The sequence below is a fragment of the Triticum dicoccoides genome, chromosome 2B, assembly GCF_002162155.2.
Source record: "Triticum dicoccoides isolate Atlit2015 ecotype Zavitan chromosome 2B, WEW_v2.0, whole genome shotgun sequence".
Taxonomy (NCBI): domain Eukaryota; kingdom Viridiplantae; phylum Streptophyta; class Magnoliopsida; order Poales; family Poaceae; genus Triticum; species Triticum dicoccoides.
The window spans coordinates 710,973,397-710,998,658 of record NC_041383.1 but is presented as its reverse complement, the minus strand read 5'-3'; the positions used below and the strand labels follow the sequence as shown (position 1 = coordinate 710,998,658).

The following is a 25,262-nucleotide window of genomic DNA, read 5'->3' as shown; positions in this document are numbered from 1 at the left end:
ATTTGTAATAGGTATGCATGGAAATTCGTACGTCGTGTTTTTTCTTGATTTAACTGTTGTCTGTATAAGAACGTGCAATCTGGCTGTAAAAGCAGTGACTTGCACCCCTCACCTCAACTCACTCAAATCAACCTAACTAGAAGGGTTGGACGTGCTTTGCTGCGCCGTTGGTGTTGTTGGGTTTCTTCAAAAAATAATCACTTTGTTTCAAAATATAAAATATATTACTTTTTGTAGAGAAATATATCAAAATTCATAATATCAAATCAATATTTTTAAATTCATCATGAAATGAATTTCCATACTTTTTGTGTTTAATATTGTGGATGTCGATATTTTTGCTCTAAACTTGGTCAAAGTTAAAGAAATTTGACTTTCTACAAAAATAATACCCCTTATATTTTGACCCACGAAATATTTAATTTGGCGGGTGGGGAGATGATAGATTGTGTTTTATTTTTATTTATAATGTGGTTATTTGGCGAGCCTTTCGTTGTGCGATTCTGTGTTATCACCAACCAATATATACGTGGGGAATTTTTTGTGTCGGTGATCGCATGTAATACTATATTAGTGCTACAATATCACATGATGGTGCTTCTTTTTTCAGGTGGTAGGAGGGTGCGTGGGGTTGATATGTTTTATAGGCCGGTTGATGTAGATTGATTTGAAAAATCGTTGACCGGTCAAAACTGTAAACCAAATCTAAAATCGAATACCTCAATTGAATGAAAGAGATTCAAATTTAAAGAACATAATGAATTAAAAGAATTGAACGGAAGAGCTTGAGGAAGTGTTGACCCGGTCAAAATAGGTTGATCCAATTCTAAATTAAATATTTAAAAAATTAAATGAGAAAGCTTTGAGAAATTGTTGACCGGCTCAAAATCGGGTGATCAAGTTCTAATTAAAGACCTCAATTGAATACGGGCTCTTTAAAATTAGGGAACTTAGTGTTATAGAGAATATGTAGATACATAATTTTTCTGTATTGTGGGCCCTACTACGCTAGATTTGACCGCTAAATCAACAATGTTACGGACCTAAAAGGCATGTCGACATGGACACGAGGCCCATGCACCCACACGCGCCATGCACGGCCGACATGCATGCAGCATGTGACGCTATATCTTGCTTATAGCGAGTATAGCATTTGTCTCGCCGTAAAGGCTCCCGCATATAGGGCCGACCCATTAACTTAGGTGCACGTTCATTAGCTCTGTTGTTGGATCGCTCACGACCATGTACTGGTTTTGTTTGGGTTTCTTTTTTTTCTTTTTCATTTTTTTCTTTGGGTTTCCTTTTGTTTCTTCCTCGGTTTTCTGTTTTCTATGTTTTTTCTTATCTTCTTCGTTTCTTTAATGATTTTTCTGTTTTTTATTTTCTTCCATTGTTTTTGTTTCTTTCACAAATTTCAAATTATTTGCTTTTCATTCTGCATCGGTTTCCGTTTTGTTCAACACATGTTAACTGTGTTTTCAGTACAAATTCAACATTTTTCATATACATCAGAAACATTATACGCATTAACATTTTATAAAATACATGATTAACATTTTATGAAAACATGTATTTTTTATGTCTACTTTTTTTCATACACACTGTATAATTTTTATATATTTCTATAAAATTTTCTAATATACGTTTAATAGTGTTCAAATACAAGATTCACATTTTTCTAGTACATAGTCAATATTTTTATATACACATATAGAACTCTTTTCAAATGCTTGTTTATTTTTTTAAATACAAGATTAACATTTTTTTAATACTCCCTCCGTTCGAAAATACTTTTCTAAGAATGGATAAAATGGATGTATCTATAACTAAGTAAGTCTAGATACAACCATTTTTAGGACAAGTATTTCCGGACGGAGGGAGTACATGGCTAACATTTTTTCTATATACATTTAGTTTTTAAATACATGATTGATATTTTTTAAATAAGAAATTAATATTTTTAAAATACATGGTCACATTTTTTCAATACACATTTCCCATTTTTGAAATGCTTGATTAACATTTTTTAAATATTTGCTTAACAATTTTTAAATGCATGATCAACTTTTTTCACACTCATTGTATATTTTATGTATACATTTCTCATATACACGAGAAATATTTTCTTCATACACATATTACATTTTTCAAACGCTTGGTTAATTTTTTTTCAAATATTTCGTGTAATGTATTTTTATAATACATTTATTTAGCATAGTTGAAAGTACTAAAAAATTTAAATTAAAGAAGTAAGTAAATAAAGTAAAAATATGAATAAAAGGGAAACAAGGCTGTGGCCTCCCAGGCCGGCCCATATTGCGCTGCGCTCACGCGAGGCACAGGGGCAGTATGGGGCCCAGGGGCGCAATTTGCATGTGCATTCAGATTTTCTATAGTTGCTCAATTTGTTTCTTCATATTTTCTGTTTTTTATTTTCTTTCAATGTTCAACTTGTACTCTTTTATAACCGCAAATGCTTAGAAAATGTTCGTCAATTTTTAAAACTATTCAGGAGATTAAAAAATTGGGGATGTTTTTTTAAAAAATTGTGAATTTAAAATGTTCACAAGTTTGAGAAATATGTTTCATTAACTTGGGAATTGTCGTTAATTCAAAAATAATAATCACGATCGGCTAAAAAATACCTTATAGTTGAAACCCCTTGAAAATATGTGGTTGCGACCCCATTTGAAGTTAGTTGCGATCTCCATCTGAAATCTTGTAGTTGTGACTCCTCGTAAAAACAATGCAATTGTACCCCCTTTTGAAAACTTGTGGTTGTGATCCCATTTGAAAATTGCGGTTGCGGCCTCCCTTGGAAACATGTAGTTGTGACTCCATTTGAAAACTTGTAGTCATGTCCCATTTTGTAAACTTGCAGTCGCCTTTGTGTTCGTGTAGTTGCAGCCAGGTTACAACAGTGACGGGAACTGACACCCCCACTCAGTTCGAAGCCTAGTTGTAGTCTCTTTGCACCCTTGTAGTTGCAGTCAATTTAGAACGCTTGCAGTTGCATATCTAGTGGTCAACATGCAACTTAACCTGACAATCCCCTCCACATACTGGTTGTAGTCATTTTGTGCCCGTGCAGTGGCAGTTGGATTACAACGCTTGCATGTCTAGTGATGGACATCCAACTGATCGACAACCCCCTTCCTATCCTAGTTGCAATCACTTTGTGTCCATGTAGTTGATATCGGGTTAGAACGCTTGGAGTTGCATGTCTAGTGGCAGATATGCCATTACCACCTTAATTGTAGTCGCATTGTGACCCGTATAGTTGCAATCAGGTTACAACGTCTTCAGTTGCATGTCTAGTGGTGGGCATGCAACTGGCCCAACAACCCTTCCAGTCCCTAGTTGCAGTCACATTATAGCTATACAAGTTGCGGCTGCGTACAACACTTAGAGTTGCCTGTCTAGTGGTGGACATGCAATTGGCCTGACAATCCCCTCCCGTCCCTAGTCGCAGTAACATTGTAGTCAATGCAATTCCAGTTGGGTTACAACATCTTCAGTTGCATGTATAGTGTTGGACATGCAACTGGCCCAACAATCCCCTCTAGTCCCCAGTTGGAGCCGTAGTTGCCATACAAGTTGCGGATGGGTTACAACACTTACATTTGCCTGTCTAGTGGTAAACATGCAACTGATCCGACAATCTCCTTCGCCCCAGTTGCAGTCCCATTGTGGCACATACATTTGCAGTTTACAACGCTTTCAGTTACGTGTCTAATGGTAGACATACAACTCCCTGACAACCCGTCTTGAAAACTTGCAGTTGCCCAGTTAAGAACTTGGAGTTCCAAACTCCCTTTGTAAACATGCTGTTATGACCCAAATTTGAAACTAGCTCGGTATGTAACAAAATCTAAATCTCATCTAACTAAGAATTATATATTCTTGTCATCCCAAAAAACAGAAATGGAAGCCGGCAATAAAAAACAAAAAACCTAGAAAGAAAGGGAGAACAAATATCAAATAAAATGAAAAGGAAACAAAAATAAAATAAACCGCCGCTGTCAAGAAGGAAATGAGAGAGGATGGGAGGAAGCAACAACTAACACAACTCGTCCTGCAGACAAAAAAAAGGCATACTAAACGTCGTAGCTCATAACCCAACATCCGAGCGACAAACAAATTGTAGATAAACAGGCAGCCTGAGTCGCTGGACAAGCCTATGACAACAAACAAATAGATTCTTAAGAAAACACGAAGGCATTCTAATCAGATGGTCACATGTAAATGAGACATAACTAAAACTTAGCTAACGGAGTAGCAAAACTCTTTTTCTACTGTCAAGCTCGATGAAGCTCAAAAAATATGTTGCGTGTAACCAACGTTTACGCTGTTCTTTTCAAAGGACAACATCCTGCCTGCGTCGGCACTGACGCACGCACGCACACATCACAGCACACCACGCCACTGACCGGGGTGTGTGTGCTGGCTGGCTGGCTTCTGTTTGAAGAATGATTATTGTATTCACCCGAAAAAAATGATTATTGTATCCTTGAGATCACGTAATGACAACCGATTACGATTTGTTTGTAACCTTGATGTACAAGTGATATCTTCGTCTCCATAGTTAGGGAGTTTTACCTCAAGAGGTTGTCTACCGTACTTATCTAGTTGGCATATTATATTCGCTGTGCCTATTGTTTGCCGTTACCCAGCTCAAGTGAATGATGTACTAGTAGTGACCTGCAAGTGTTTTTCTTTATCCTTTTCTGTATAAGAACATCCGACTGGTATATATGTCTTCTAAATATTTTCAAGATCATTAACACCAATAGTCAGTCAGGCAATGTGGTCGCACATGAAATTGCGAAGTTTAGTTTTGGTAATAGGCATGATGGTGCCCTTTTTAATAGTGCCCCGCCCAGTGTGGCGTATGTTGTAAGAAATAATTGTATGCAAATTTCAAATTGATTAATATCTGCATAGCGTTTTTCCGTATCATTAGCATCGCTTCTCTTTTTTTTTTGCGTAGTAAGAGCATCTCTAGTGGATCATCTATATGGACGTGTATAGCAAATATACACGATGCGAGCTGAAAAACTGCTCCCAGCGACTCGTGTAAAAGGGCGTGTAAACATCCACGCCCAGGCCACGGAGGTACGAGGCGTGGAAATAAACACGAGCAAGCCACGCTCGCGAGCTCGCGAAAAGCAGACCGCTGCTTCGTCCCGCGCCCGCCCGGAGGAAGGATCGGAGGAGCTCGCCCCCAGGTCGCCGCCGCGTTTCTTCTCCGGCCACCGCCCAAGGTAACAACTTCTTCCTCTCCGGCCAAGCTCACGAGCGGGAGGGCGGGGACGGGAGGCCGCACGCCCTGTAGCTAGATCTGTCGGTGGCGGGAGGTCGGCCGCGTGGGGAGGCCGTCCGGGCGGCGGAGTGCGGGATGCGGGCGGCGGAGTGGGGGATGCGGGCGATGCTAGCTGCGGGCGGCGGGGTGCGGGATGCGGGCGGCGGAGTGCGGGGTGCGGGCGGCGCTAGCTGCGGCCTGGGGAGAGGTAGGAGGTTGACGGGCTGGGGAGGCCGGCGGCCTGCGGCCTGGGAAGAGGAGTGAGGTCGACGGGCTGGGGAGAGGCAGCAGATCCTTCCTCCATGAAGCTGGTTTCTGAACGACGGGCAGGGGAGAGGAAGCACGGGAGAGACATGCAAATGTGTTGGGGAACGTTGCAGAAAATTAAATTTTTTTCCTACGATTTCACCAAGATCCATCTATGAGTTCATCTAAGCAACGAGTCATGGGAGAGAGATTGCATCTACATACCACTTGTAGATCGCGAGCGAAAGCGTTCACTAGAACGTGGATGATGGAGTCGTACTCGCCGTGATCCAAATCACCGATGACCAAGTGCTGAACGGACAGCACCTCCGTGTTCAACACACGTACGGAGCGGATGACGTCTCCTCCTTCTTGATCCAGCAAGGGGGAAGGAGAGGTTGAGGAAGATGGCTCCAGCAGCAGCACGACGGCGTGATGTTGGAGGAGAAGCAGCACTCCGGCAGGGCTTCGCCAAGCTCGTGACGGAGGAGGAGAGGTGTTGGGGAGGGGAGGAGCTGCGCCTTGGTTGTCTGTTGCAGCCCTCCCGTCACCCCTCTATTTATAGGGGAAGGGGCAAGGGGGGCCGGCCCCTCTAGATGGGATCTAGAGGCGGGGCGGCGGCCAGGGAGGGGGGACTTGCCCCCCAAGCAAAGGGGGCGCCCCCCTCTAGGGTTCCCCCCATACCCTAGGCGCATGGGCCCAAGGTGGGGGGCGCGCCCAGCCCTCCAGGGGCTGGTTCCCTGCCCCTTGCGGCCCATGTGGCCCTCCGAGAGGGGTGGCCCCTCCCGGTGGACCCCCGGAACCTCTCCGGTGGCCCCGGTATAATACCGATATGCCCCCGAAACTTTCCGGTGTCCGCATGACAACTTCCCATATATAAATCTTCACCTCCGGACCATTCCGGAACTCCTCGTGACGTCCGGGATCTTATCCGGGACTCCGAACAACATTCGGTAATCACATACAAGTCTTCCTTATAACCCTAGCGTCACCGAACCTTAAGTGTGTAGCCTTAAGTGTGTAGACCCTACGGGTTCGGGAGACATGCAGACATGACCGAGACGACTCTCCGGTCAATAACCAACAACGGGATCTGGATACCCATGTTGGCTCCCACATGTTCCACGATGATTTCATCGGATGAACCACAATGTCGAGGATTCGATCAACCCCGTATACAATTCCCTTTGTCAATCGGTACATTACTTGCCCGAGACTCGATCGTCGGTATCCCAATACCTTGTTCAGTCTCGTTACCGGCAAGTCACTTTACTTGTACCGTAATGCATGATCCCGTGACCAACCACTTGGTCACTTTGAGCTCATTATGATGATGCATTACCGATTGGGCCCAGAGATACCTCTCCGTCATACGGAGTGACAAATCCCAGTCTCGATCCGTGTCAACCCAACAGATACTTCCGGAGATACCTGTAGTGCACCTTTATAGTCACCCAGTTACGTTGTGACGTTTGGTACACCCAAAGCACTCTTACGGTATCCGGGAGTTACACGATCTCATGGTCTAAGGAAGGGATACTTGACATTGAAAAAGCTCTAGCAAAACGAACTACACGATCTTGTGCTATGCTTAGGATTGGGTCCTGTCCATCACATCATTCTCCTAATGATGTGATCCCGTTGTCAATGACATCTGATGTCCATAGTCAGGAAACCATGACTATCTGTTGACCAACGAGCTAGTCAACTAGAGGCTCACTAGGGACATGTTATGGTCTATGTATTCACACGTGTATTACGATTTCCGGATAATACAATTATAGCATGAATAAAAGACAATTATCATGAACAAGGAAATATAATAATAACCCTTTTATTATTGCCTCTAGGGCATATTTCCAACAGTCTCCCACTTGCACTAGAGTCAATAATCTAGTTACATTGTGATGAATCGAACACCCATAGAGTTCTGGTGTTGATCATGTTTTGCTCGCGAGAGAGGTTTAGTCAACGGATCTGCGACATTCAGATCCGCATGTACTTTGCAAATATCTATGTCTCCATCTTGAACATTTTCACGGATGGAGTTGAAACGACGCTTGATGTGCCTGGTCTTCTTGTGAAACCTGGGCTCCTTGGCAAGGGAAATAGCTCCAGTGTTGTCACAGAAGAGTTTGATCGGCCCCGACGCATTGGGTATGACTCCTAGGTCGGTGATGAACTCCTTCACCCAAATAGCTCCATGCGCTGCCTCCGAGGTTGCCACGTACTCCGCTTCACATGTAGATCCCGCCACGACACTCTGCTTGCAGCTGCACCAGCTTACTGCTCCACCATTCAACATATACACGTATCCGGTTTGTGACTTAGAGTCATCCAGATCTGGGTCGAAGCTAGCGTCGACGTAACCCTTTACGACGAGCTCTTCGTCACCTCCATAAACGAGAAACATGTCCTTTGTCCTTTTCAGGTACTTTAGGATATTCTTGACCGCTGTCCAGTGTTCCTTGCCGGGATGACATCAGGTCTACATCAGGTCTGGTACACAGCATGGCATACATAATAGATCCTATGGCTGAAGCATAGGGGATGACACTCATCTCTTCTTTATCTTTTGCCGTGGTCGGGCATTGAGCCGAGCTCAATCTCACACCTTGTAATACAGGCAAGAACCCCTTCTTGGACTGATCCATTTTGAACTTCTTCAAAATCTTATCAAGGTATGTGCTTTGTGAAAGACCTATGAGGCGTCTCGATCTATCTCTATAGATCTTGATGCCTAATATATAAGCAGCTTCTCCAAGGTCCTTCATTGAAAAACACTTATTCAAGTAGGCCTTAATGCTGTCCAAAAGTTCTATATCATTTCCCATCAAAAGTATGTCATGTACATATAATATGAGAAATACTACAGAGCTCCCACTCACTTTCTTGTAAACGCAGGCTTCTCCATAAGTCTGCATAAACCCAAACGCTTTGATCATCTCATCAAAGCGAATGTTCCAACTCCAAGATGCTTGCACCAGCCCATAAATGGATCGCTGGAGCTTGCATACTTTGTTAGCATTCTTAGGGTCGACAAAACCTTCCGGCTGCATCATATACAGCTCTTCCTTAAGATGTCCATTAAGGAATGCCGTTTTGACGTCCATCTGCCATATCTCATAATCATAGTATGCGGCAATTGCTAACATGATTCGGACGGACTTTAGCTTCGCTACGGGTGAGAATGTCTCATCGTAGTCGACCCCTTAAACTTGTCGATAACCCTTAGCGACAAGTCGAGCTTAATAGACGGTAATATTACCATCCGCGTCCGTCTTCTTCTTAAAGATCCATTTGTTTTCTATCGCTCGCCGATCATCGGGCAAGTCTGTAAAAGTCCATACTTTTATTTTCATACATGGATTCTATCTCGGATTTCATGGCTTCAAGCCATTTGTTGGAATCTGGGCCCGCCATCGCTTCTTCATAGTTCGAAGGTTCACCGTTGTCTAACAACATGATTTCCAGGACAGGGTTGCCGTACCACTCTGGTGCGGAACGTGTCCTTGTGGACCTACGAAGTTCAGTAGCAACTTGATCCGAAGTACCTTGATCATCATCATTATTTTCCTCTTCAGTTGGTGTAGGCATCACAGGAACATTTTCCTGAGCTGCACTACTATCCCGTTCAAGAGGTAGTACTTCATCGAGTTCTACTTTCCTCCCACTTACTTATTTCGAGAGAAACTCTTTTTCCAGAAAGGATCCGTTCTTGGCAACAAAGATCTTGCCCTCAAATCTTAAGTAGAAGGTATACCCAATGGTTTCCTTAGGGTATCCTATGAAGACGCATTTTTCCGACTTGGGTTCGAGCTTTTTAGGTTGAAGTTTCTTGACATAAGCATCGCATCCCCAAACTTTTAGAAACGACAGCTTAGGTTTCTTCCCAAACCATAATTCATACGGTGTCGTCTTAATGGATTTAGACGGTGCCCTATTTAAAGTGAATGTAGCTGTCTCTAGAGCGTATCCCCAAAATGATAGCGGTAAATCGGTAAGAGACATCATTGACCGCACCATATCCAATAGAGTGCGATTACGACGTTCGGACACACCGTTGCGCTGAGGTGTTCCAGGCGGCGTGAGTTGTGAAATGATTCCATATTTCCTTAAGTGTGTACCAAATTCGTGACTTAAGTATTCTCCTCCACGATCCGATCGTAGGAATTTTATCTTTCGGTCACGTTGATTCTCTACCTCATTCTGAAATTCTTTGAACTTTTCAAAGGTCTCAGATTTGTGTTTCATTAAGTAGACATACCCATATCTACTCAAGTCATCAGTGAGAGTGAGAACATAACGATATCCTCCGCGAGCCTCAATGCTCATTGGACCGCACACATCGGTATGTATGATTTCCAATAAGTTGGTTGCTCGCTCCATCGTTCCGGAGAACGGAGTCTTGGTCATCTTACCCATGAGGCATGGTTCGCATGTGTCAAATGATTCATAATCGAGAGACTCCAAAAGTCCATCAGCATGGAGCTTCTTCATGCGCTTGACACCAATGTGACCAAGGCGGCAGTGCCACAAGTATGTGGGACTATCGTTATCAACTTTACATCTTTTGGTATTCACGCTATGAATATGTGTAACATTACGCTCGAGATTCATTAAGAATAAACCATTGACCATCGGGGCATGACCATAAGACATATCTCTCATATAAATAGAACAACCATTATTCTCGGATTTAAATGAGTAGCCATCTCGCATTAAACGAGATCCAGATACAATGTTCATGCTCAAACTTGGCACCAAATAACAATTATTGAGGTTCATAACTAATCCCGTAGGTAAATGTAGAGGTAGCGTGCCGATGACGATCACATCGACCTTGGAACCATTCCCGACGCACATCATCACCTCGTCCTTCGCCAGTCTCCGCTTATTCCGCAGCTCCTGCTGTGAGTTACAAATGTGAGCAACGGCACCGGTATCAAATACCCAGGAGTTACTACGAGTACTGGTAAGGTACACATCAATTACATGTATATCAAATATACCTTTAGTGTTGACGGCCTTCTTATCCGCTAAGTATTTGGGGCAGTTCTGCTTCCAGTGACCCTTCCCCTTGCAATAAAAGCACTCAGTCTCAGGCTTGGGTCCATTTCTTGACTTCTTCCCGGTAACTGGCTTACCGGGCGCGGCAACCTCCTTGCCGTCCTTCTTGAAGTTCTTTTTGCCCTTGCCCTTCTTGAACTTAGTGGTCTTATTGACCATCAACACTTGATGTTCTTTCTTGATCTCAACCTCTGCTGACTTCAGCATTGAAAATACTTCAGGAATGGTCTTCACCATCCCCTGCATATTGTAGTTCATCACAAAGCTCTTGTAGCTTGGTGGGAGCGACTGAAGGATTCTGTCAATGACCGCCTCGTCCGGGAGGTTAATGTCCAGCTGGGACAGGCGGTTGTGCAACCCAGACATTTTGAGTATGTGCTCACTGACAGAACTATTTTCCTCCATCTTACAACTATAGAACTTGTCGGAGACGTCATATCTCTCGACCCGGGCATGAGCTTGGAAAACTAGTTTCAGCTCCTCGAACATCTCATATGCTCCGTGTTGCTCAAAACGCTTTTGGAGCCCCGGTTCTAAGCTGTAAAGCATGCCGCACTAAACGAGGGAGTAATCATCAGCACGAGACTGCCAAGCATTCATAATGTCTTGGTTCTCTGGGATGGGTGCATCACCTAGCGGTCCTTCTAGGACATATTGTTTCCTGGCAGCTATGAGGATGATCCTCAGGTTCCGGACCCAGTCCGTATAGTTGCTGCCATCATCTTTCAGCTTGGTTTTCTCTAGGAACGCGTTGAAGTTCATGTTGACATGACCGTTGGCCATTTGATCTACAAGACATTTGCAAAGGTTTTTAGACTAAGTTCATGATAATTAAGTTCATCTAATCAAATTATTTTAATGAACTCCCACTCAGATTAGACATCCCTCTAGTCATCTAAGTGTTACACGATCCGAGTCGACTAGGCCGTGTCCGATCATCACGTGAGACGGACTAGTCATCGTCGGTGAACATCTTCATGTTGATCGTATCTTCCATACGACTCGTGTTCGACCTTTCGGTCTCCGTGTTCCAAGGCCATGTCTGTACATGCTAGGCTCGTCAAGTTAACCCTAAGTGTTTTGCATGTGTAAAACTGTCTTACACCCGTTGTATGTGAACGTAAGGATCTATCACACCCGATCATCACGTGGTGCTTCGAAACGACGAACTTTAGCAACGGTGCACAGTTAGGGGAGAACACTTCTTGAAATTGTTGTAAGGGGTCATCTTATTTACTATCATCGTTCTAAGTAAACAAGATGCATAAACATAATAAACATCACATGCAATTATATAGTAGTGACATGATATGTCCAATATCATATAGCTCCATTGATCTCCATCTTCGGGGCTCCATGATCATCTTGTCACCGGCATGACACCATGATCTCCATCATCATGATCTCCATCATCGTGTCTTCATGAAGTTGTCACGCCAACGACTACTTCTACTTCTATGGCTAACGCGTTTAGCAATAAAGTAAAGTAATTTACATGGCGTTCTTCAATGACACGCAGGTCATACAAAAATAAAGACAACTCCTATGGCTCCTGCCGGTTGTCATACTCATCGACATGCAAGTCGTGATTCCTATTACAAGAACATGATCTCATACATCACAATATGTCATTCATCATTCATCACAACTTCTGGCCATATCACATCACATGACAATTGCTGCAAAAACAAGTTAGACGTCCTCTAATTGTTGTTGCATCTTTTACGTGGCTGCAATTGGGTTCTAGTAAGAATGTTTTCTTACCTACGAATAACCACCACGTGATTTTGTCAACTTCTATTTACCCTTCATAAGGACCCTTTTCATCGAATCCGCTCCAACTAAAGTGGGAGAGACAGACACCCGCCAGCCACCTTATGCAACTAGTGCATATTAGTCGGTGGAACCGGTCTCACGTAAGCGTATGTGTAAGGTTGGTCTGGGCCGCTTCATCGCACAATACCGCTGAAGCAAGATAAGACTAGTAGCGGCAAGCAAGTTGACAAGATCTACGCCCATAACAAAATTGTGTTCTACTCGTGCAATAGAGAACTACGCATAGACCTAGCTCATGATGCCACTGTTGGGGAACGTTGCAGAAAATTAAATTTTTTTTCTACGGTTTCACCAAGATCCATCTATGAGTTCATCTAAGCAACGAGTCATGGGAGAGAGATTGCATCTACATACCACTTGTAGATCGCGAGCGGAAGCGTTCACTAGAACGTGGATGATGGAGTCGTACTCGCCGTGATCCAAATCACCGATGACCAAGTGCTGAACGGACAACACCTCCGCGTTCAACACACGTACGGAGCGGATGACGTCTCCTCCTTCTTGATCCAGCAAGGGGGAAGGAGAGGTTGAGGAAGATGGCTCCAGCAGCAGCACGACGGCATGATGTAGGTGGAGAAGCAGCACTCCGGCAGGGCTTCGCCAAGCTCGTGACGGAGGAGGAGAGGTGTTGGGGAGGGGAGGGGCTGCACCTTGGTTGTCTGTTGCAGCCCTCCCCTCACCCCTATATTTATAGGGGAAGGGGCCAGGGGAGCCGGCCCCTCTAGATGGGATCTAGAGGGGGGGGCGGCGGCCAGGGAGGGGGGACTTGCCCCCCAAGCAAAGGGGGCGCCCCCCTCTAGGGTTCCCCCCATACCCTAGGCGCATGGGCCCAAGGTGGGAGGCGCCCCAGCCCTCCAGGGGCTGGTTCCCTGCCCCTTGCGGCCCATGTGGCCCTCCGAGAGGGGTGGCCCCTCCCGGTGGACCCCCGGAACCTCTCCGGTGGCCCCGGTACAATACCGATATGCCCCCGAAACTTTCCGGTGTCCGCATGACAACTTCCCATATATAAATCTTCACCTCGGGACCATTCCGAAAATCCTCGTGACGTTCGGGATCTCATTCGGGACTCCGAAAAACATTCGGTAATCACATACAAGTCTTCCTTATAACCCTAGCGTCACCGAACCTTAAGTGTGTAGACCCTATGGGTTCGGGAGACATGTAGACATGACCGAGATGACTCTCCGGTCAATAACCAACAGCGGGATATGGATACCCATGTTGGCTCCCACATGTTCCACGATGATTTCATCGGATGAACCACGATGTCGAGGATTCGATCAACCCCGTATACAATTCCCTTTGTCAATCGGTACGTTACTTGCCCGAGACTCGATCGTCGGTATCCCAATACCTTGTTTAGTCTCATTACCGGCAAGTCACTTTACTCGTACCGTAATGCATGATCCCGTGACCAACCACTTGGTCACTTTGAGCTCATTATGATGATGCATTACCGAGTGGGCCCAGAGATACCTCTCCGTCATACGGAGTGACAAATCCCACTCTCGATCCGTGTCAACCCAACAGATACTCTCGGAGATACCTGTAGTGCACCTTTATAGTCACCCAGTTACGTTGTGACGTTTGGTACACCCAAAGCACTCTTACGGTATCCGGGAGTTACACGATCTCATGGTCTAAGGAAGGGATACTTGACATTGAAAAAGCTCTAGCAAAACGAACTACACGATCTTGTGCTATGCTTAGGATTGGGTCTTGTCCATCACATCATTCTCCTAATGATGTGATCCCATTGTCAATGACATCTGATGTCCATAGTCAAGAAACCATGACTATCTGTTGACCAACGAGCTAGTCAACTGGAGGCTCACTAGGGACATGTTATGGTCTATGTATTCACACGTGTATTATGATTTCCGGATAATACAGTTATAGCATGAATAAAAGACAATTATCATGAACAAGGAAATATAATAATAACCCTTTTATTATTGCATCTAGGGCATATTTCCAATAAAATGAACCACTGAATCTTTTCTCTAAATCCCTGAAGCTGTGCATTGGTTGCTTGCGGATGGCTGGTGACCAAAGCTTCTTGGACACCATTGGTTTGGTTACACACAAGCACAACCAGATAGTCCAATTGGAGAGCAGGCAACTCCATCAACTCAGCATCGTTCTGCAATAACAGAGAAAGGAAAATCCAACAAAGGCAAAAATTGGTCTAGTGATGAGGACAAGGTTCTCATAGCAGCATGGGCAAATACAAGTTTGGATATTGTTGGGATATGTCAAAACCGAGATGCTTATTGGGATAGAATTTCAGAGTACTACAACAAACACAAGGAATCATCATGGCCGGAGCGTAATGCTAATGCAATCAATTGCCGTTACACAACGATTAACAGAGAGACCTCTAAATTTTGTGGTTGCCTTCAGCAGATTTTAAATAGGCAAGAAAGTGGAAGGACTATAGAAGAAAAGGTATGCGCCTTTCTTGTAATTCTATATGTGATGTGCAATATTCTATATGTGTTGTGCTTATTTTAACAACATATTTATATGTGCAGACAAACGATGCACACATTTTGTTCAAGGAAATGGATCTTAAAAAAAGGAAGCCTTTCACACTGATGCATTGCTATGTAGAGTTTTCAAAGTATCCAAAGTGGCAGACAAGAGAAGTTGAAACTTCTCTTAGGAAACAAAAGAAGACCATTGATGCAAGTCTGGGCACATCCACCAATTATCCGGCTGATGCATCCTCGGTACGTACTGATGCTACCTCGATACGCACTGATGCTCTTGAACATGAGAAAAGACCTGATGGTGTGAAGAGGGACAAGAGAGGTAAAGCTGATGACAGTGCTTGCAAGCTGTCATTAGAAACTGTGTGGGCAGCAAAGCTAGAGAAGGATGAGATCAAAGAGGCGGCAAGAAATGATCGCTACACACAACAATTGGAATTGCGAAAAGAGGAGATTGCACTCAAAAAGAATGAGGATGCACGAAACGAGAGGGAGGATGCACGGAGACAATTTGAATTAGATGAGAGGGTCATGCTCATCGACACAAGTGGTATGACTGATATTCAAAAGCAGTTCTACCAAGCTAAGCAGAAGGAGATCCTTGCTCGCGGCCTAGGGTAATGTGAGCTATATGTTGTAGTTGTAAGAACTATTTACTGCTTTCTGCTAGTTGAGGACATGGATTACATCACTCATTGCATAAATATTTTTATTGATAGCTGCATTACAAAGACATGGATTACTCGTTTCCAAACTTTTGCCACACATGGTCAACTAGATCAAGTTTAAGCTGATCATGTTCATCGAAATTTCTAATCCAGCGAGTCATCTGAATAAAAGAGCTCAGTTCTTCCGCATGAGTACGAGAGACTGTGACTCTTTCTCCCATTGCCTCAAAAGTGCAGCTTTGCCGACCAGTTTGTCGCTCCTCTTCAACTATCATATTGTGCATTATGACACAAGCTTTCATGACATCAGTGATTTCTTTACGTTTCCATCCTTTAGCAGGTCCATGAACAATGGCAAAACGGGATTGCAGGACTCCAAAGGCTCGTTCCACATCTTTCCTAGCCCCCTCTTGCTTCTTGGCAAAAGTTTTATGCTTTCTGCTAGTTGGAGCTGGTATGCTCTTCACAAATGTTGCCCACCGTGGATAGATACCATCTGCAAGGTAATACCCCATTGTGTACTGATGGCCATTGATGCTATAATTCATTGGAGGAGTTTGGCCTTCGGCTAGCTTTGTAAAAATAGGAGAACGTTGAAGAACATTTATATCATTCAGAGACCCTGGTAAACCAAAATAAGCATGCCAAATCCAAAGATCTTGTGAAGCAACTGCTTCCAAGATCATAGTGGGCTCGCTCACATGGCCTTTAAACATGCCATGCCATTTTTTGGGGCAATTTTTCCACCCCCAGTGCATGCAATCTATGCTCCCTAACATACCGGGAAATCCTCTTTCCTCCCCTATTGCAAGTAACCTAGCAATGTCTTCTTCATTTGGAGATCTCAGGTACTTTTCCCCAAAAACTTCACAAACTTTGATCACAAATTTCTTGCAAGACTCTAAATTAGTAGACTCAGTGGACCGGATGTACTCATCAACACCATCAGCTGCTATTCCATATGTTAGCATCCGCATCGCCGCGGTCATCTTTTGCAGAGGATGTAACCCAAGAGCTCCAGAAGCACTTTTTTTTGCGTAAAATAATCATCATAGTCATGCTCAAGTATACCATCAGCTATGCGGTTGAACAAAGTACGCGACATCCTAAATCTGTGCATAAAAATTAAATGAGACAGGGAAACGAAAAAAGGACCAAAGCAGAGAAGTGTACTAATTACGAACCTTCGTCGAAACAAATGTTCGGGAAAGCAAGGAACTTCTTTGAAGTAGTCGTCCCACAAAAGAAGAAATCCGGCATCTCTTCCTCGATCAATTGACTGACGTCCATGCTTGGAACCGCCATGGCGTCGAGCGTTCTTCCTCTCTTCCTCCTCGCGCTTGGCGAATGCTGCAAGTATGAGTTCATCGTCGCCAGATGAAGATGACGAAGAACTCATGTCCCAAGTGGATGTGTTCATTGTGTTGCGTGAGAAACGATAGAAAAATCTAGGTGAGAAGAGAAGTCACAGGTAGAAGTGTGCTGGAAGAGGTGGTAGGGGTGGTTTATATAGATTGGAAATATGGCCGTTGGAAATATAGCCGTTTGAAAATATAGCCGCTGGAATATACACGTCCTAAGTTACACGTTCCACTGAAAAACTGGGAGGTGTATAATTTAGCAAGGTGTATATGGACGTGTATATGGAGATATACACGTCCAAATTTACACCATCCACTAGAGATGCTCTAAAGGGAGTTTTATTGCAAAGTTGTAGTATTACAATCAAGAGGCCATAAATCCTCGATACAATCACAAGTTTTTTCTTGGGCCGTGTTTCCAGGACTTGTGGCCATCATTTTCCAACCATGTTTTTAGTTTATTGTTGCATATGACCATTGGTAATCGATGATTGGAAATTATAAACGGATTTCTATATTGGGAACTTATTGATTTGTGAGATATGACATGATAACTAGTAAGCTTATCTTGATTTGATCTACTACCTTTGCGGCTTTGCAACATTTAGTTGGTATATTACATATACATATATTGGTTATTGTTATGTACTATATATTCATGTTCAAGATATCTTCCGATATTTCGGTAAATTGACCGATTTATCGCTTATCGATGTTTGAGTGATAAGATAAATTGGCCGATAAATCAGCCAGTATGACGATAAATCGGCCGATATGCCGATAAACTGACCGATTTACCCCTTATCATGGGTTGACCGATAAGTTTCCGATAAGAGATATTCCCAACATTGCTATATATTAAGGGGCACTAGGTTCTAATACTTCCCTGGACCCCCGAAATCTCGGGACCGACCCTGACCACAACAACGTCATCGCACCACCGTCTACCCCCACAACGTCATAGCCTCGGGGAACATACCGCCGATATGTTGACCACTTATCTTTTGATAAGTTGGCGATGACCATACCATACGTACATACTCTGTTGACTAATTGACTTGCTGCGGGATGCAGAGCTCGACGGAAAGATCGCGAGGTGACACAGGGTTATCAACATATCAGTTACCTATATCCTTGTATTTTATACTTCCATTGCAGTGGATGAGTATTGTGCTAGTATTTATTATAAAAATGATTATCATGTACATAAAACAATGTTCATCGAGTATTTAGAAAATATTCGTTGTGTATTTATAGTGTTGATTGTATACTAAAAAATGGTAATCCTGTATTAATAAATGTTAGTTTTGTATTTAAACAATGTTCATTTTGTATTAAAAATATATTTTCAAGTTTCAGAAAATGTTAATAGTGTATTTTAGAAATGTTTACCGTGTACTAAAAAAGTTCACATCATACTTAAACTTTTTTACCGTGTATTTCACAAAAATGTTTCGTCTAGTATTTTAGAATTTTCATCGTGTAGTAAAAAAATGCTCATCATGTATATAAAACCATGTATTAAAAATAGTTCAACATATATTTAAACTATGTTCCTTGTGTAACATGAAAACATTTGTCATGCATTAAAAAATGTTCACTGCATATTAACAAACTATTCGTCATGCAATAAGGTTTGTCATATATTGAAATTATATTTACCCAATATTAAAAAAAATCATCTTATACTTAAATAATGTCCATAGTGTAATTATTTTTTTTCATCATGTATTAAAAAACTATTCATCATATTTATCAAAAAGTTTCATTGTGTACTAAAAAATATTGTTCTTCATCACACATTTAAAAAAATTCATAAATTATGTATAGTTTTGTTCTTATCGTGTATTAAAAAAAATGGTTAGTTCGTATTTGAAAAGGTTCATTTAATTAAAAAGGGTTTCCGTATTTATAAAATTGTTCATGAATTTTTTTTCACATGTGCGCCACGGGTACCCGTGGGTAGTAGTGCCCTGATATGCCGGCCCTGCCGTTTCCACGAGACGATTCAACTTGACGCACGGCCCAAGTTCCACGGTTCGAACACTGACCTTATCCATCCTGTCCCTCGGTCCCTCCCAGAGCCAGCCGCCAACCTCTATCGCTCTCTGTTCTCCTCTTGAACTCCCTATCTTCTCCACGAGACAAGCACCCACAGCACAGCACGCAGCACGCAACCGCTTGCTAGCCCACCACGGGTAGCTCACCGCCTGCCGCTGTAGACGACGGTGCTCCAGCCTCCAGCATCCCCTTCCCAACCGCTGATAATCCATTTTCCCTATCCACATTGAGGCGTCGACCACCATGCCCGGCGTGGCGCCGCCTCAAACACCTCGCCGGCTGCTCGCCGTTCGCGCCTGGCCCGCCTTACGCATCAGGGTGGTAGCGCTGTCCCGAGCTCCCCGTCGACTACCACATCGCACGCACCTCACCAGCCCGGCGCGATGCAGCGCGCTGAGCTCCCCGTCGTCGACATCCTCTGTGTTAGTATAATCTTAATTAGTAGCTAGTGTGTACTTAGTGACTTAATTATGGTTGCATGCGTGGATGCATCCTGCCGATGAGTTTTATTTGCCGGCGCGCCGGCCGAACTGTTCGGCTGGTCCAGCCCAGCCACCCGATAGCACGATTAAGGGCTGTTAGATCTGATTTCCTGCTTCGTCTTCCTCCCAGTTACTCCCCTGAAGAAAAAAAATGTATAACGCCCACAGCGATGTTTGACACCCCGCCATCCCCCAGCAACCAAGCTTGAAGAACCACCGCGGCGTCTCGGTCGCCGGTTGGCGCTCTCGCCGGCCATCCTCATCGCCGGGGCCGCTCGCCGGTGCAGCTCGTCGGGCCGCCGCAGCTCGCCAGGGGCGCTCGCCAGATGCAGCTCAATGTGTCTCGCACCCCCTCGATGCAGCTCCGCCGCCCACGCTTGCCATGGATGCAACTTCGCCGTCCCCCGCGCTCGCCATGGATGGATCCCGCCCTCGCCGCCCGCACGCCATGGATGCAGCTCCGGCGATTGGCTGGTTCCAGCAAATAGAATTGCCCGTTGTAGCATTTTTCGTTGTCGGTCATTGCAAAATGGAGACACGGTTGTAGCATCTTGCCGGACGCCTGACGGTCGTAGCCGACAGTTAACTGGTTCCAGCAAACAATGATGCCTACTGTAGCAAAAAATGATGCCGGATGTAGCAAAAAACCAGGGTGCATTTGAGGCGCTGGCTCCAGCAAAAATGCCTCGGCGCCGTCTCCAGCAAAAATCATTGATGAATGTAGCAAAAATCGTTGGTGCTTGTAGCAAAAAGAAAAAGACCTCACCATTTTCTCATGAACGATGAAAAGAAAAGGCAGTGGTAGCAAAAAAAACTCGCCGGTCGTAGCAAAATTTGATGACGATTGCAGCTAAAAAAGACCAGCCAATTCTCATGAACGATGAAGAGAAAGATGACGGTAGCAAGAAAACTCATCGATTGTAGCAAAAATTGATGCCGGTTCCAACAACCACGGTGGCTGGTTCCAGCATGGGTGGGCGTTGGTTCAAGCATGCGGCGACAACGGCCATGGCGGAGCTCGCCAGAGCTGCGGTCGCAACCAGATGCGTGGTGGCTCCCCCATCGCAAACCGCCTCGCCTGCGTCACACATCACCGAGGTCGTTGCGGCTCGCCGTCGTCATGAAGCAAAAAGAAGAGATGGGATCGAGAGACGGAGATAGCAGAGGCACCCGTGTGAGAGGATAAGGCTAGCGGGACATAGGCGTGGGCCGTGGTCGTGGCACCGCCTGCGTGAAAGGACCCAGCGCGATCTGAATGCACGCGACCGGCCGAAACGCTCGGCCGGCGCACCGTAGGGAAACGTTTCCTTTTTTTTTTCGAGTTTCCTAGCTAGCTAGTCTGCGTGGTAGTATCCGTGTTGTGTCAGTATACACCGTGGTCTGAGTGTTCACTTCGAGTCGGCTTGCTAGCCCGAGGTCTGAGTATACACCGTGGTGTTTGATGTACCACAAAATTGAGAAACAAAGAAAAGAAAGGGAAGGCACGATACAAAGCCTTGACCAAAAAAAAAAATCATCGCGTGTGTTCATGATATCTTGGCGTGCAGGGATCCTTGGGTTAAACTCAACACTCTGCAGGTAATGGGGTACGGGTAGCGGGCCGGGATTGTGTCACGGTGACGGGTATGAAAGAGCAATACCGCCGGCCAGGTTTCTCCCCGTTGCCACGTTGCATCAGCTCATATTATCCTCACATTATCTGATAAGTGATAACTCATGGAGTAGTTCTTTAATCGGGTATTGTGAGCGTTCTTGATGATTAGTTGAGTATATATACTGGTAAACAAACCGAGATTGGCACGACAAAATAAGTTGGCTGTCATTCCCAGGTGGCGGGAACAAAATCAATACTCTGACTTGTGCTCACCGGCCGGCATGGCGGCAGCGCAAGAACAAGGCGAGGAGCGGCCGCTGTACAAGGACCCGTCGGCGCCGGTGGAGGCGCGCGTGCGCGACCTGCTGGGCCGCATGACGCTGCGGGAGAAGGCGGGGCAGATGGCCCAGATCGAGCTCTCCGTGGCGTCGCCCCGCGCCCTCGCGGAGCTCGGCGTCGGCAGCCTCCTCAACGGCGGCGGCAGGCCGCCCTTCGACGGCGCCTCCGCGTCCGACTGGGCCGGCGTGGTCGACGGCATGCAGCGCCTCGCCCTCTCGTCCCGCCTCGCCGTCCCCATCATCTACGGCATCGACGCCGTCCACGGCAACAACAACGTCATCGGCGCCACCATCTTCCCCCACAACGTCGGCCTCGGAGCCTCCAGGCACGTTACGTACCGGTCGACCACGTTGACCAATATAGTAACCTTTTTGTACGTTTATTACATACATGCTCCCTTCATTTCGTGCAGGGATCCCGAGCTTGTGCGGAAGATCGGCGAGGCGACGGCGCTCGAGGTTCGCGCCACCGGCATGCACTGGACCTTCGCCCCCTGCGTCGCTGTGAGTCAAGCTCACAAACCTCCCGGCCGTCCCTTGAGATGCAAGAAGAAGGACTGATGTGCGGTGGTGGTGATGTATGTATAGGTTTGTAGGGATTCGAGGTGGGGGAGATGCTACGAGAGCTACAGCGAGGACTCAGACATCGTGCGCTCCTTCACCACCATCGTCACCGGTCTGCAGGGCCAGCCACCGGCAGACCACCCTCATGGCTACCCGTTTCTTCATTCGGTTAGGTACTTCATCCAGTTTCCGGTGCTCTGGGATCAGGACCCCACAGTTTGAATCAGATTTTTTTTTTGAGTAAGCCTAGAGAGGATTGAAAGTTTGAGCTGAAGCACGTTGAAATTTCAAACCCGAGAGAGGATTGAGTAAGCCTAGGCATGGGCAGCCCAACCCGACGGCCCAAACCCAAAGCCCAAAGCTTAAGCCTGTCTTGGGCTCCAGCTTTGTGCGTGAAGCCAAGTACCAAAATACAAAAAAGCCTTACCTTGTCTAAAAAAAACAAAGAAGCCTTACCTAAAATCTACTGTAATAGTTTAACAACAACAACTAAGTCTTTAGCCTCAAACAAGTTGGGGTAGGTTAGAGCTAAAATCCATAAGATCTCGCAATTAACTCATGTTTCTGGTCCAATAAAAACAGGTGTAATAATTTTTTATTCCAAAGATAATTAAGTAAAAAAGTTTATCATTTACTCCCTCCGTTCCTAAATATTTGTCTTTCTAGATATTTTAACAAGTGACTACATACAAAGTAAAATGAGTGAATCGACACTCTAAAATATGTCTACATATATTCGTATGTTGTAGTCCATTTGAAATGTATAGAAAGACAAATATTTGGAAACAGAGGGAGTATATTTTTGGACTGGGCTAGTCCAGACTCTAGCTTGGCATTTTTGGATCAAGCTTTTATAAAGATTGGCGCAAGATATGCATTTATCTTTGCATATGCCCACAAATCTATTACTAGAAATGGGTCCCTCCCTTGTGATACGAAGGGAGAATGTGCTTGCGTGTGCCAAGCATTACGTAGGGGGTGGTGGCACTCACAAGGGGGTCAATGAAGGGAACACCATTTGCTCTCAAGACGATTTGGAAAGGATCCACATGAAACCTTACCCTGATTGTATAAGTCAAGGGGTGGCAACGATCATGGCATCCTTCTCTCAATGGAATGGGGAGCCATTACATGCCAGCCACCATTTGCTCACGGAAGTTTTAAAGGACAAGTTAAGCTTCCAGGTGATTGAGACTTTGGTGTTTTATTAGTTGGTAGATTGATGCTAGATTTGGTTGTGAACAGCGAACATGACAACATGTGCAAGCGCTTATTTCACAGGGTTTTGTGGTGTCGGACTGGGAAGGTATTGACCATCTTTGCGAGCCTCGAGGGTCTGATTATCGACATTGCATTGCACAAGCAGTTAATGCTGGAATGGATATGGTATTATTCAATAAATGGCTATTACAGCATATATTATGCAAAAACCTCTTGTTTTGCATTTGTTGAGCAATCTACAGGTTATGATACCTTTCAGATTTGAGAAATTCTTGGAAGATCTTGTGTTCTTGGCGGGGGAGATACCTTTGTCACGGATCGATGACGCCGTTGAGCGGATTCTAAGAGTTAAGTTCGTATCTGGAGTTTTTGAGCATCCATTTTCAGATCCAGCTCTACTCGATGTAATTGGTTGCAAGGTAAAATGCATTTTCACTCATCTATGATTATGTTGTTGTTGTCAATTCTTCTCACACTAGACATCACTCACCATATACAATATGCGAACGAGGTTGTTGTTCTCTTTGGATTAACTATCTCACACAGTATATCACTCACCATATACGACATGCATGTGTCAGGAGCATCGTCTGCTAGCACGTGAGGCTGTTCGAAAGTCTTTGGTACTTCTGAAAAATGGCAAGAATCGGAAGGAACCATTCCTTCCCTTAGCCAAAAATGCAAAAAGAATACTCATCGCAGGGACACATGCTGACAATATTGGATACCAGTGCGGTGGGTGGACAATATCTTGGCATGGTGATAGTGGAAAGATTACTCCTGGTAAGAAAATAATTTTAACTCCAGGAAAATATATTACACATGACCTTTCATTTTGAGGGGACACTTACAATTATTATTTTCCTACTATAAAAATCATTCACTTTGGAAATTCTAGATTGGATGATTAGTGGTTAAGTATAAAATTTTGACCCATTTTCAAGTGCCATGTTCCATACACAAATGTGAAATTGTTGTTTAGAAATTGAAGTATAAGTTGTTTGCCTTGGACCATATTGTGTAGTGGTTGTTTCTGAATTGTTTTATTTATTTGTTAAATATATGTTCTAGTTTAGTCCGCACTATGATGTAGAAGCTAATCAAGCTGTCAATACCCTCAGGTACAAGCATATTAGAGGCCATACAACAATCTGTGGAAGTGGAAACTGAAGTTGTGTATGATGAATGCCATGCTACCATTGAAGCAGGCAAATTTTCCTATGCAGTTGTTGTAGTTGGTGAGGTACCCTATGCAGAAAGCTTGGGGGATAGAACCGACCTTAGTATTCCATTCAATGGTTCCGATCTTATTACTCGTGTTGCCAGTAAAGTCCCTACCCTAGTGATTGTTATTTCTGGAAGGCCCTTGGTTATTGAGCCGCAAGTACTTGAGAAAGTAGATGCTCTAGTTGCCGCTTGGCTGCCTGGAAGTGAGGGCATGGGAGTTGCTGATTGCCTCTTCGGAGACCATGATTTTGTGGGCACGTTGCCTGTAACTTGGTTTAGATATGATGAGCAGCCGCCTATAAATATTGGAGGTGCTAACTATGATCCATTATTTCCTTTTGGATATGGGCTGAAATGTTCAAAAGCCATTGAGATTTAGCTTGATGTCATGAAATATTTGCTGATCATACATTTGAATTACCAGAATATTGTTACATATGTGTGTTGTACAGTTGAGTATTGGGTTATGTACAAGAGAAATAAAGTTATGTTGCTGAGTACATGGTATAAGGTGTTCAAGACATAATTTGTCTCCTACTTCTTCTACTAAAAGTATATCAATTCGAATACTTGAATTTGATACAACTTTAGTTTTTTTGTTCTATTTACTTGACTTGCTAGTTTTGGTGTGCCCATTCTAGTTTTATGTAGAGAAGCCATGAATGGAATATATAAGCATGTCATCATGTGAAAAATCATATTACTTGGAAAATGGACCACTGATAAGCAGGAAGCTTTTAAAAAAAACTAGCTCTAAGATGAAGCATGTTCGGCAGAGAGATGTTGTGGGTGACACCGCG

General features: G+C 44.4%; 2 protein-coding genes across 2 annotated transcripts; both read left to right on the top strand.

Moving 5' to 3' along the window:
- The first annotated feature begins 5,398 nt into the window (after positions 1-5,398).
- On the top strand, positions 5,399-15,633 carry LOC119361231 (glutathione S-transferase T3-like). Its single transcript, XM_037626542.1, has 3 exons — positions 5,399-5,510; positions 14,610-14,902; positions 14,989-15,633. The coding sequence occupies exons 1-3, from the start codon at positions 5,399-5,401 to the stop codon at positions 15,565-15,567; spliced, it is 984 nt and encodes a 327-aa protein (XP_037482439.1). The 3' UTR covers positions 15,568-15,633.
- A 3,456-nt stretch (positions 15,634-19,089) lies between these two features.
- Positions 19,090-24,919, top strand: LOC119368443 (beta-glucosidase BoGH3B-like). The gene is made up of 8 exons (XM_037633705.1): positions 19,090-19,458; positions 21,348-21,954; positions 22,039-22,187; positions 22,955-23,198; positions 23,296-23,400; positions 23,478-23,654; positions 23,817-24,018; positions 24,357-24,919. The coding sequence occupies exons 1-8, from the start codon at positions 19,280-19,282 to the stop codon at positions 24,839-24,841; spliced, it is 2,148 nt and encodes a 715-aa protein (XP_037489602.1). The 5' UTR covers positions 19,090-19,279; the 3' UTR covers positions 24,842-24,919.
- Positions 24,920-25,262: the final 343 nt, after the last annotated feature.